The following is a 14626-nucleotide window of genomic DNA, read 5'->3' as shown; positions in this document are numbered from 1 at the left end:
TGACCTGGAGTATCTATACTTTATATTTGACACAAATCTCAAAGTGCTACAGTACATGGCACAAAGGTAAAGAAAAAAAATTAAGTAGTAAATAATAATAAAAACAATGAAATGATTCAAATGAATAAGATTCAGATCAATGGTAAGAGACCACCTTCCCAACTATATACTATAAAAGTGTCAAAACGGATTGTGCTCAGAGATGGTCAGAGAGGGCATTCCAGGGCCGAGGAGCAGCTGAGTAGAAGGCCCTGTTCGTCATGGTGGTCATAGGGATAGGCCCGGTTCGTCATGGTGGTCATAGGGATAGGCCCGGTTCGTCATGGTGGTCATAGGGATAGGCCTGGTTCGTCATGGTGGTCATAGGGATAGGCCTGGTTCGTCATGGTGGTCATAGGGATAGGCCTGGTTCGTCATGGTGGTCATAGGGATAGGCCCGGTTCGTCATGGTGGTCATAGGGATAGGCCCGGTTCGTCATGGTGGTCATAGGGATAGGCCCGGTTCGTCATGGTGGTCATAGGGATAGGGGTCATGGTGGTCATAGGGATAGGGGTCATGGTGGTCATAGGGATAGGGGTCATGGTGGTCATAGGGATAGGGGTCATGGTGGTCATAGGGATAGGGGTCATGGTGGTCATAGGGATAGGGGTCATGGTGGTCATAGGGATAGGGGTCATGGTGGTCATAGGGATAGGGGTCATGGTGGTCATAGGGATAGGGGTCATGGTGGTCATAGGGATAGGGGTCATGGTGGTCATAGGGATAGGCGTCATGGTGGTCATAGGGATAGGGGTCATGGTGGTCATAGGGATAGGGGTCATGGTGGTCATAGGGATAGGGGTCATGGTGGTCATAGGGATAGGGGTCATGGTGGTCATAGGGATAGGGGTCATGGTGGTCATAGGGATAGGGGTCATGGTGGTCATAGGGATAGGGGTCATGGTGGTCATAGGGATAGGGGTCATGGTGGTCATAGGGATAGGGGTCATGGTGGTCATAGGGATAGGGGTCATGGTGGTCATAGGGATAGGGGTCATGGTGGTCATAGGGATAGGGGTCATGGTGGTCATAGGGATAGGGGTCATGGTGGTCATAGGGATAGGGGTCATGGTGGTCATAGGGATAGGGGTCATGGTGGTCATAGGGATAGGGGTCATGGTGGTCATAGGGATAGGGGTCATGGTGGTCATAGGGATAGGGGTCATGCCGTCATGGTGGTCATAGGGATAGGGGTTTTCCAGAGAGGAGGGAGTGGTTGAGGACTTCCTTTAGATAGGAGGGAGCATCCAGAGTCACTGTATGTGAATCCCAAAAAGTGCAACGTTAATAACAGACAGTGGGCGTATTCATTCGTGTCCATAAAATAACCCCCATCATGATACATGTTACTGCAAGTGTTTAAATCCTCCGTTTATCCATAAGGCTTCCAGAGGGAGGGATCCAAAAATCAAGTGCAAAACAACAACATAATGTTCTAATGTCCACGCATTATCTAAATGCGGGGGCCCATTTAGATAACATATACTATTATTAATGTTATCTACTCTGATTTATCTAAATGGGGCCCCCTCATTCATACAATAGCATCATATAACACTTGACTGTATGGACCTTTTAAGTATAATTTACTACTAGTGTTAGGCCTTACCTGGCTGGGACAAGTGAGATTCCTTACATTACCATAACTTTTGCGTCCGTGTCCGCGCCCAGGTGGCCGTTATCTCATGGTCTATGCATGTAGTCCTACAAAGGATGATGCCTCCGGTGCTGCACCATACACCATGTGTAAACTCAGGAGTGCCAGGTGTCCTTTGTCCAAGTTATACTTCATAACAAGAAGTAGCATTTTTGGTCCAAGTTGTAATTTCATGCCAGAAAGTATTCGGTGTCACCAGGAAGCTTTATTGTCTCCACCAGGCCGAAGGCATGTGGGGAGAGTATGTTTTGCACTCCGTCCGTCCGTGTGTCCGTCCGTCCGTCCGTCCGTGTGTCCGTGTGTCCGTCCGTCCGTGTGTCCGTGAGCAGCTAATCTCGGCCACCGTTAACCCGCTCGATGCCACATTTTGCACACACACTCCCTGGATGCCAACGATGAACCTCTGCCCCAAACTTTCCAGAACGGCCTGTTATAGCGCCACCAGGAGGCCGCTTTGTGCAAAACAAGTTTTTGCACAGTACACCTACAGATTTTGTCCAAACATCACGCAAATTGGTACACAGTCTCTCTAGAGCCATTCAACGAAACCGGTCTTTCAGATTTCTCAGACTCCATCCTGATTGGTTAAGATTGGCTTCCAAAGTTCACAGGAGTGCTCAGTTTCAAACAAAATGCTGCAAATCATGAACACATCGCGTGATTTCCGTGAAATTGTGCACCCACATTCCCACTAGGCCGAGGACGAAATGCCACATGAACAATTTCAACTCAGACTCAAGGTGGCGCTATAACTGGCCGAAAAGTGTTTTTACCTCTAACTGCATGGATCTGTGGATAACTTTGTATGCCAACTCCCTAGAGGCCAAGGAAAAACCTTTGCCTGGGATTTTTCACATCTGCTCTTTATAGCGCCACCAGGAGGCCGACTTATGTAAAACACATTTTCTATTATTACTCCTTCAGATTTTATCCAAATTTCACGCAAATCGGTATACACTATCTCCATAGTCATGTGATCAACACGGAGCGCCACCATTTCCCATCTTCCATCCTGATTGGCTAAGATTGGCTTCCAAAGCTCACACGATTCGTCCATTTCGAAAAAAGGCCACAAATCACAAACACAGTGTGCAATTTCCGTTAAATTATACACGCACATTTTCACTAGGCCGAGGACGACATGCCACAATTTATTCCTCAAAATCAGCCTCACGGTGGCGCTATAACAGGCCAATTCCTGTTTTTAGCTATAACTGCATCGATCTGTATACAACTTATGTATGCACACATGGAAAAACATTGTACCTGCATCCCTCCAACACGAACCTCCGGCCCAAATCTTCCTCAACAGCCTGTTATAGCGCCACCATGAGGCCACAACCTGACCTGCCCTGGTGGAGACCTGTGCCGATTGGCACTTTGTCTAGTTTTTCCACTGTTCTTTATTTTATTTTTTTAAGTAAATTTTATTCAAAGAGTTGGATCAGTTTTCACAGTTTTCACAGAAAGAGAATACGACTCTTCGTTTTTTTTACATTTTCTCCCACAACTCCCTTCCCAGTCCTCCCCACCCACCCACCATCTTTCCCCACGAGGCCAGACATACAAACAAATTACAAACACAGGTATAAAAAATAAAAAACAATAATTTGAGTACAAAGCAATACACACAACATACAGTATATACAGGTATAAAACCAATGGGTAATAGATAAGATACTAAGAGACAAAGAAAGGGATCACATGGTTATGGTTAATAACAACTTCAATGGGGGGTAAGATTAACAGTAATACAAACAGGTAAATAAAAATAAAACAAAGTAATATTAAATAAAAATAATTATATATATATATATATATATATATATATAAAAGAAAGAAAAAAGAAAAAAAAACTATATATATATATACATAAAGAAGTAAAGCGCTTAATTGGATCATTTCTCGACTCTCATGTGTAATGATTTCCGACATATTATGCTATATATATTGCACCAGGTAGAGATCCGCACACCAACACCATGTGTCTTCAGTCAGGTGAAAGTGATTCTAAACTGCTTACATACGATATTAAAGGTTGCCAATGGTTGTAAAATTTGTCAGAGGACCCTCGAATTGTGAATTTGATCTTTTCAAGTTTCAGAAAGGACATAAAATCAATCAACCATGATTTAGCCGAGGGAGGGGACTCAGCCTTCTTTTCCACTGTTCTTTACTGTAAATGCTATCATCATAATTGTATCCTAATTTTGTTGGGCTGCATCTAACAATTTTAATTGAATGACTTTTACTTTTAACCAACCCTATTGCATATGAATAGCTGCTGCTGTGTGTATGCATTACTGTATGGCGTACATGCACTTGTTTATTTGTGCAAATATGTGTAGTAAGAATGGGTCTAATATTTTCCCTTTGACTGATTTTGGGAAATTAGTAAATCCATAGGACGAGTGCTGACCTAGATAGATCTGTCCAAGAGATATAATTGCAAGCAGTGAACTTGGTGAGAACCAAGTAAATATTTAATATTGTAAGGCTCATTGTTCCAAGACAATGTATAAGACAAATAACAAATATGAAGGATGTTTCCAAATGCAGGTTTTAACAATAAATAATAATGCCAACCAACCATGACGAAAGTGCACAGTGACGAGTGTCATAGTGTGTGATAGTAGAGTGGCTTTAGGTCTTCCATAGGGATTCCATTGTAAACCATATGTGTTGTTGTTATGGTATTACACCTCATACCACCTGGACAAAGGGAATGGACACCTACAGCAGTAGGGGAGAGTGGGGTTAGATTACCCACTTTTTGAGTGGTGCAACCACTCCAAGAAACAGCAATGTCCCTGTGAGAGCCCCGTCTTAGCTCTCGAGGAGTTGATCCCGTAGTTGAACTGGTCGACGCGCTGTTTAAATGCCGTACTGTTTGTTCTGTGTGTCAGCCCCACAATGCGGTAATAAACACACAGGCAGGCAGCTCTTGCCTTTGACACATTTATTTCCAAGCGGAGTATGGCATCAGTATCTGCGGTATTTCAAAATGAAACAATAATCAGTATAGAGTGACACAAACAATGGATATTCTATGACACGCATTTCTCCACACAGCATTTGACAGTGGTAGCATACATGCGGTCGAAACCATTTGCCCCTTCCGGGTCAATCCTCCCTCTCACCATACCTGTGAACTTGATACTTTAAGTAAACACAGCGCCACCCCAAGGTTACATGAATGTACTTGACCTTGGTACTCATTTGGCCCTTACAGTCCCTATGTCACAACCTATGTCCCTATGTTCGGATGGACGGACGGACGGACGAACTGAGATTGTCTTCTATTCCAGGCTCTAGAAACAAACTGTGCCGTCTTAAATACTTCATGATTAAATAACCACTCCAACTTCTGACCATAATATTCCCAGAATAGTTCAGGTTTTTGTCGTTGCATTGCCTCAAATAATGGAACTCAGATCATCATACAGGGAACAATAAAACATAAAATGAAATTCATTATCAACGTTATTCAGGTCACATACTGTGCATTACATGCAGTAACCTATTCTCTTCTGGCACCACTGAAAACTGACCTACCGTACCTCAATAGCCAGAGGCAGGATAGCAGTTCACAACTGTCATTTGATCATTTATCTTTGTAATTTCAAAATAGTTTTTGTTTCAAACTATTGATGTTACCACAAAGCATATTCTGAGAGATATAAGACAGATCTGCCTCTCTGGAAATAGAAAACCTACCTTCTAGGCAGCTTAATGAGACAGACATCTAGATGAAGTTGCTTTACCATAAAGGTCACCTTTACCTGACTACAGAACTGTTTGACAGGGACATTTGTGTGTGTGTGTGTGTGTGTGTGTGTGTGTGTGTGTGTGTGTGTGTGTGTGTGTGTGTGTGTGTGTGTGTGTGTGTGTGTGTGTGTGTGCGTGTGTGTGTGTGACTGTGTGTGTGTGTGTGTGTGTGTGTGTGTGTGCGTGTGTGTGTGCGGCTATAGCTATGGTGTAATACTGAGTTTATACACATGCTGTAAGACAATACAGCACTGGAGGCATTATTCTTTGTACATGACCCTGTATAAGCATGGTATACGATGCAGGCCGCTGACCGTGGCCCTCAGGGGTCAGGAGATTCAGGGACCCACAATATTATGAGAAACTCGATCATCGGGAGATAAAATGACAAACGGGTTTGTGCAGTTTAATGTCAATGATGCAATTATGGCCCTGTCCCTGAACCAATAAGCAAGACGTTTAGTCCAGGGAGTCTGTCCCCAATAGAGTATATATAGGGATCATATGCTCTGAACCAACACACTACAGCTGAGGTACAGCTGAGCTTGAAGCAAACTTTGTCTGCTTTCGGGTGGACTTCGGCAGAAATCAGCAGGATGGAGACTTATTGGGTTCTACTGGGTCTGCTCTGTTTGTGTGCACACTGCCTCGGTCAAGGTAAGAACTTTCTTTTTGCATTTTGAAAGTTTGTATTCATTATATCCCAGGGTCTGAAATGCATTATTCGTAATTGGGGGAATGTATATATTATGGGAGGAATAGGTCTGTTCTGGAGAGAGAGAGGGGGAGAGAGCATAATGGACAGTACCGAGTCCTGGATTGACATTGGCTTACATTGTGAATTATATGTGTAAATGTCTGTTTGTCCGTCCGCCGTCCGCCTGTGGGCAGCTGATCTCTGCCTGGCACCGTGGACGGCGTGAAACTTTGCACGCACTCTCCCAGTACGCAAGGGCGAACCGGCTATAACAGGATATAATCATACTATATATGTTGTCTTTCATTCTTCAAGATGTAAAAAAAATTCTGATTCTCCTGTCTTTAATGTCTCATACTGTATATAGGGTGCTGGACAGAGTGGTTTGACAGAGATGACCCAAGTGGAACTGGAGACTGGGAGCTAGTCGAATACCTTCGCATTGACTACCCAGGGATGATTTGTACTAACCCTTCTGCGATTGAGGTCAGAACTCTCGATGGACTCACTTTAGCTGTAGCAGGTGATATCCCTGAAGTGTAAGTATTGTTTTAAGTAATTCAACATAAAATCTTAAGCCTCAAATCTCAATCTACAATGCTTTGTGACCTAGGTCGGCTATTTTTGCCACATATCCTACATTTTCACAAGATTTTTACCTATAATGACATTCTGTCATCAAATCTGAGTGAAAACCTATAAGTGAAAATGTCCTTTTCTTTTTCAGGAATGACGCAACCATCGGATTCGCCTGTGACTTCCGTGTCCAACCAGACAACGAGTGTCATGATTACCGTGTTCGTTTTTTCTGCCCCCCACCATTTTGTGCAGGTAACTATGACAACATTTCTTCTTTTATAATAGTGTCTCCTCCAGGCTGGCCGGCCGGAGGCCAGAGACTATATGCTATTTCCTCAGTCTGCCCATCTGTCTGTTTATGAACAGCTAATCTCCGGCACCGTTGAAACTGCTCGGCATGAGTAGGCACGGTGGCACAGTCGGTAGTGCTGTCGCCTCACAGCTAGAAGGTCCTGGGTTCGATTCCCGCTGGGGACGCTGTGGGTGTGTTCCCTCCTCCGCGTGCGTCATCAGTGCCCATACCCCGTTGGCGAAAGGGCCTTTCTGTGTGGAGTTTGCATGTTCTTCCCCCGTGTCCCCTAGGGTAGGTACCCTCACAAAAACATGCAGTAATCCTTGTCTCTAAAACTACCTCCCCCTGGCCAGCCGGGGCGCCTGATGGAGGAGAAAGGAACTGGTCGGAATAACGTGTTCCTTACACACGGCCAGGGAAATTCAGGTGAAAAGAAGCAGCTTGGACCCCATGCATAGAAGGAGGCATGAGGTCAGTCCGCTGCCCCCCCAGGTTGGCAGACGAAGTGTAGAGCCCAGGATTAAATTAGATAATTGGCACTGGGTGAAAAAAACTGGGTTGCAAAAATCGTGGGATAAAAGTTATTATGAAAAAAAAAAAAAACAGTTCGGCATGTAACTAACCGTACCATGCAGGGTCATTTATGCCACACTAAAGTTTCCGGCCTTTACACGCTTTCTTCAAAACATACTTTTTGCAACTTCTCCCACACAAATCAGTAGACATTATCTCTGGAGTCATAAGATGTATCAGTCATATTTGTAACTCATATTCCAAATTGGCTGTGACTGAATTCCAACATTTTTTTAGGCACTGGGTAGGCAACCTGGACTGGCGCCGCACCGAGGAGCACACTTTTATAGTGTAGCTATAAATGTATGTGTGTGTGTGTGTGTGTGTGTGTGTGTGTGTGTGTGTGTGTGTGTGTATGTGTGTGTGTGTGTGTGTGTGTGTGTGTGTGTGTGTGTGTGTGTGCAGAGTGTGAGGGAGACTTCCATGAGAACATTGATTTCGTAGGAACAGAGATCACACACGTGTTTGCTCCTGATGCGGAACATTGCCAGATGATGTGCACCCAGCATGCATTCTGCTCCTTCTTCACCTTTCTACGACCTGACTGGACCGCGGACGACCGGTAGGTTATACTTATAGCCTACATGACAATACAAACAGCAGGAGAACGCATGAGAACAGTTGTATTTTTTATCTAGAATAAGTGTAAATCCAGCTAATTTGAATGTTCATAAGAAAACGTAACATCTTACCCATTAACCTGTGGCCATGTTAAACGTATGCCTAAAGACTGAATGTAGTAGGCCTACATTATGGGGATGAACGAACTTGTCAATACACTACACATAATTAATCTCACAGATGGTCACAAATGTATATCTGGTAATATATCATAAGGGTTTGATGAAACTATTACAGGCAATTGTGTACTATGTAACTTTTTTAATTGATACATAAAAAAATTGTCCAAGTATGTTAATACAACACTTCCTTCCTCCAGGCAATTCCAATGCTACCTGAAGATCACTACCGATGGACAGCCCACGTCACAGCATCCAATACTGGGTTTGACCTCTGGCTTCGCCTTTGGTCATAAAAACTGCTCTCATGGTAGGAACACAGCCATGCGTTTCATGTCTTCTGTCTTTTCTGCACAAATGTGAGTCCTGTAACAAGGTCATAAGCACCCTGCCCTGGCATTTTCATTGGCTATGCATTATGATGTGCACGGTGATAGGACTTTTAACAAAAATCCAGTCCATGGAAAAACAGTCAAATGCAGTATAGGTTTCAGAAATACTAGTAATACACAAAATAACAGGCCAAGATTATCATCTTCTTGCTTAGACAAACTAATTTACTGTGGACATAGGAGTCAATTATTAGGCTACCGTTACACATTTAGGGCTAGGTCTGTTGTGGTTATGGCGATATATATTATTGAACACTAATTTTGTATGTACATGTCATGCCAAAAATAAAGTTAGCCATCACAAGCCCAGCATCATGTATTTCACATGGTGATGTCTCAGGTAGGAAAGCTGCATATAACATGGTGGGACAGATAGCACACTGACTTGGGAACACACTGGGGACATTTGGAGTAAGGTAGGCAGGGAAGCATACATGGTGCCATCTAGTGGACAGGTAGGGAATAGGGATGCTGGTAGGAGGCCAGAAATGTCAGTTCAATTAAATTCAAATTATTGGCATTATTACTTGCGCAAGCAGAGCGCGCAAGTAATGTTTTCGCCTGGTCTCCTTCGTCGTGACAGCTGTTACGCCATTCGATGCTTACGCAGAAAAACATCAAATCTGTGCCTGTGTTGCTGGACCAAATGACCACAAATGACCATATCTCTTACGTCATCATTTAGAGCTAGTCATACGTATACTATATACATAATCAGTAAAAAATAAAATAGCAAATTGTGCCTGATCTGCTGGGACCAGAGTACGTGGTGTGTATGTGTATGACTAGCTCTTAATGATGACGTAAGAAATATGGTCATTTGTGGTCATTTGGTCCAGCAACACAGGCACAGATTTGATGTTTTTCTGCATAAGCATCAAATGGCGGAACAGCTGTCACGGTTTTTGGCGCAAAGTAACCACAGTATACCGCTAATCAACTTACAACTACACACTTTATACAGTATAGAGTATAGAGTATATATGTATACGTATATAGTATATGCCTATATACTATATATATTTCTTACGTCATCATTTAGAGCTAGTCATACGTATACTATATACATAATCAGTAAAAAAAAAAAAGCAAATTGTGCCTGATCTGCTGGGACCAGAGTACGTGGTGTGTATGTGTATGACTAGCTCTTAATGATGACGTAAGAAATATGGTCATTTGTGGTCATTTGGTCCAGCAACACAGGCACAGATTTGATGTTTTTCTGCGTAAGCATCAAATGGCGGAACACTGTCATGGTCAGATTAATCACAGTTAAAAATGAATTAATCATGATTAATAATAACCAATGGGGAAAGTATATACAGTTGGAGGGGGTACACAGAGTTTAGTAAACGAGCTATGTCATGACATTGCGTCCTTATATACATGTTATAAAGCTTTTTTGAAACAAATGGCAGCAATCCTTTGCAGTCACTTTGGGACAAATTGCAGCATTTTTTCTCAAGACTATCTAAATAGTGTTAAGGGGCACACCGTGAGTCTGTATATTTCACAATGTTTGGGTAGAATTTCTATGGATATTCAATAAAGTGTCCAGAACATTAACTATGTCTAGTTTGTCAACATGTGGATATTTCAAAATAAGCAAGACATGTGAGCTTGTAGATCTGCTATTTTCACTTTTTGTTTGATGTTGAATCTCACCCCGGACTACCCCATATTATAATGAAAAACTACAACTAGATAGATAGATAGATCTTTATTGTCATTGCTTGCATGAAACAACGAAATTCAGTTTAGAGCTTCACCACTGGCATACAAATAAATAACCATACTGTGTACAATAACCCAAAGTGCAATAGTGCTGTAATGGTGCAAAGTCCAAAGTTCAGTGCAAGACCAACTAATAAAGTAATCTAAAACTGAGTTCGAAACATAAACAATATAAAAAAAGTCACTTTAAAAACGAATTCAGACTAACCTGGAATTGAAAAAGAAAAAAGTCAAAAGATAAAAAAATTATATAAAAAATTATAATCACCTTAGACTTACCTTGGAATTAAAGCTTGTATTATTAGGCCTCAATAAGGTCAGGACCCTAGCTAGCTACACCATAACTCCTCTGGCTCTGATGATGCTTCGCTGCTTGTTCTTAACCACTTAAGTGGTTAAATCTAGGCTGAACAGTGATGGTGCGTTTTCATGTTTCACCGTGTATGTACCTGACGGAGACCATTTCAGGTCGACACGTTGTACATTAAATTCACTGTGGGAGCATTCAAAACAGTGTGCGGATATTATTTCTTTTCTCGCGTTTTCCATTAGGGCCAATTTTCAAGCTAACAATGTTAACTTGAAAATTGGCTATTTTCGGTGAGCCATCTTGTGACAAATTATAATTAGCCTTTGGAATGACCTCCCAGAGGAGGTCAGATTAACTAAATCACGGTTATGATTTAAGTAACTCTTGAAAGTTTCCTGCCTTGATTTTGTATGATTATTTTATAATGATTATTTTATTCACTTCTAGTTTCATCTAATTTGTAGGTTACCATGTTTAGCAGCAGCATCATCATCATCATCATTAATTTGTACGTTCCCTGCAATCCTGCATAAAACTGTATATTGTTACTGCAACTTGTGGATGTCCAAATCAATTCTTTCTATGCAAATGAAAAATGAGTGAAATGAAACTATCTCTCTGGTTGGGTCTGTCCAGATGTCTGTCTGTCTACGGTGTACGAGAACATAGACTTCTATGGGGGAGACTACCGCAGCCTGTTCACTCAAGACCAGGAGCATTGCCAGAGAGCCTGCACCAATGACCCTGGCTGTGGCTTCTTCACATACATCAATAAACAATTCCACCAGGAGAGTATCAGGTACATTTATATAGTACTGGTTTTCTAAGCCCCCTTTTCCACCGGAGTTGTACCGGTTGGGTTATTTATTCCTGCCTAATATTGAACCAGTTCGGACTTCAGAGTGTTTCCACTGAAAATGTATTGGTTCAGAACCCTAACAATTGGTTTGGAACTGGAACCAAAACATGGCCGTTCCGTGAAAGCACCAAAGTTCTAGAACCAAAGTTCTTTTGGCGCAAAAGGGGCCAAAGTGGGGTCCAGGGACACCCAGGGGTCCTTGAGAGAGTTATACGGGGTCGCCAGTAAAATAAGTAAATGTTTCAGCTGATCTACAAGCTTGTAATATGTCATGATTTAAAAAGAAAAACATCCAAAATTGACACATTTTGTCTCATGAGAGTCACTCTTGTCTCATGAGAGTCACTGGTAGGCCTAAAACATTGTTCAAATGGTGGTCCGCGGCCAAAGACATATCAATTGGGGGTCCTTGACATGAGAACATGTTTGAGAACCAACTAAAATGAAGGCACACGTGCATTTCTATGGAGACGTCTCCATGGATGATTGACTATAAGTTCAATGTAAAATTTGATTCAATGACTTACGATATGATCTTCAAACTCACAATGTATCTAATTATGAGCTTGTACATCATATTGTCTGCCACAGAGATTTAGTGTAGAGGGAAAAAAGGAGCGGACCTAGCATAGAGCCCCGGTCAACAAAATAACCTATAGCGTTTATGTGGTAATGTTAATCTATACAAACATTATTAAAGAATAAATGGACTATATTTGGAAATACATTTCTCTCTTATACAAGAAACATTATTGATCTAATTGTGGGAATTCTGTTTGTAGACACAAGTGTCATCTGAAATTCAGCTGGACAGTGCCCAAACTTCCAGCGATGAATGCAATGCATGGACATTTCTCTGGGTTCTCCCACAAACTCTATGAAGGAAAGCACAATGAAACACGTATGTTGACACACACAAAGTACATCAAACGAATACCAAATGACTCGCCCCTTTACCAACCCGCCCCCACAAAATGTTTTAATGTAGTTAACAGTTAGTATTTCCCTCCCTCTCTGAAATCTGAAATGATCTTGTATACAGATTTATTTGATTGAATAGTAGTCGATATCTATACTTAAGAAAGAATAACATGACACAGAGACGGTGACTGCTTAATTAAGTTAATTTAGGACCTTCTAGCAGTTAATTTTGTTTTATTAAACACATTTCTTCCATGTAGCCCATGTTTTGTAATGGCATCATCATCATCATGCTATTACGCCCGTGGATATACAGAGTGAATTTAACAATGATAAATTCATATGATAATACCTTTTATATAATCACCAACATGAATTATGTTTGTTATTTACAGCTAGGTAGAGTAGTGGGGCGAGATGGAAAAGGCGCGGTGGGGGTGAAAAGTCTGTAAGTTGATACCATACTGAACTTAACAGAAACCTAGAAGTTAGAAAACACGCATTTGAAAAGAAAACAATTGCTTTAGAAAATATTCACCATCAGTCAGTGGGCTAAACAGGCAAAAACACGTGTATGGTCCTTTTCATGTGCCAGCTTTCACACTGCATTTATGTGCATAGATAAAACATGTCCGACCGAGATGAAGCTAAACACTGAGATGCCAGGACACGACCTTGAAATGTTGTTCGCAGTCTCACCTGAACACTGCCTGAGCCTGTGTTCTAGGCATCCACTCTGCACCTTCTTCACCTACTTCACTGACACCGACAAGAGGTGAGTGTACTGACTGTAGTGTAATGTACAGTATAAATATGACTGTGTGCGTGTGTTTACATATGTAGTACAGTAGCCACACATCATACAGATACTGTATTGAAGGATGAAATATTGTCAAATATGGTTTGAGAATATATTGTTTTAGGTGTGGAGGAAAGTTTGGAGAATTTCAGGAAACTACCCTTTCACCACTTTTCGGCGGAACCATTTTATTAGTGGCACTTTAATTGCCACCAAAGAAAGAAAGAAAGAAAGAAAAAAGAAGCAGTTGGTTTCACTCTCAAGTGAATAAAGAATCGTGTTACATGGATTATGTTTTACAACAGGATATCATCTGGTTTAATGCTCATGGTTTCAAGTCATAAATGTACTACAGGTCAAACTAACCTTTGTTTAGCCTGTCGGAAATCTAATGCACACATGGATTGTTTTATTTAATGATCTTAGTGTGTTCATGATCAAATGATTATATCATTGTGTACGTTTCCAGGTTCCATTGTTACCTGAAGAGCAATGCACTCGAAATGGTGACCATTGCTATGAATGGAGCCACCTCTGGAATGCCACCACAATTCTGTCATCCTGATATCGGTATGTAATGTTTGTATGTAATCGGGAAAAAATGTACAAATTAAATGTAATAATAGCTTCATTCAGCTACCAACTGGTTTGGTATGGTATGTTATAATGTAGGCCTATGGTTGCTTTAAAGGGCCGCTTGTCTTCACCCCTTTTGCAACCAGATCAGAAGAAACACTTTCCTGGGGTGTGTAATATACATGTGTGTTTAGATATTTTAGTCATGACGCCATGTTCATGACCAACAGTCATGAAAATGTGGTCTCACTTCATTCCTGGACTACAAGTCACAGCTCCACGCAGCCTCTCCACAAGGAGGGAAAGTGCACAAAAGCATTATGGTCATTGTAGGAATTAAACAATCCAGTCAATCCCTAGTCAAACACACAGACTTCGTAGTTTTTTCCCGCCATAGGGTACACATTTTTACTACAAATACTACTTAACATTGAGTTGACTGCAGTTTCTTCCAGCTGTAAAATGTCCCTTTAAAGTGTCTATCCTGTTCTGCTCCTACTGTATAGGCTGGGCGAGGATGGTTTATGAAGGTGTCGATCTCGTGGGTTCTGACATCCGTTTCGTGATGGTGGATGATGCCAGCGCCTGCCAGGCAGCCTGCACTGAAGATGACAACTGTCAGTTCTACACCTACGTCGATGGGACCGCACCGGATTCTACCCACTGGTACGTTTTATATAGCACACTGT

The 14626-nt window shown here is 41.8% G+C and overlaps 1 protein-coding gene across 1 annotated transcript; it reads left to right on the top strand.

Annotated features, from left to right (window-relative positions):
• Positions 1–8050: 8050 nt before the first annotated feature.
• LOC310866796 (coagulation factor XI-like) lies at positions 8051–13341 on the top strand (the record flags this gene model as incomplete). Its single annotated transcript, XM_083776543.1, has 5 exons — positions 8051–8168; positions 8547–8656; positions 11419–11581; positions 12424–12542; positions 13184–13341. Exons 1-5 carry the CDS (start codon positions 8098–8100, stop codon positions 13339–13341), a joined length of 621 nt encoding a protein of 206 aa, XP_083632669.1. The 5' UTR covers positions 8051–8097.
• Between the last annotated feature and the right edge of the window lie 1285 nt (positions 13342–14626).

The sequence above is a fragment of the Protomyctophum parallelum genome, assembly GCF_964188405.1.
Source record: "Protomyctophum parallelum genome assembly, chromosome: 1".
NCBI lineage: Eukaryota > Metazoa > Chordata > Actinopteri > Myctophiformes > Myctophidae > Protomyctophum > Protomyctophum parallelum.
Note: the sequence above shows the minus strand (reverse complement) of the source record. Positions and strands in the feature narration are given on the sequence as shown.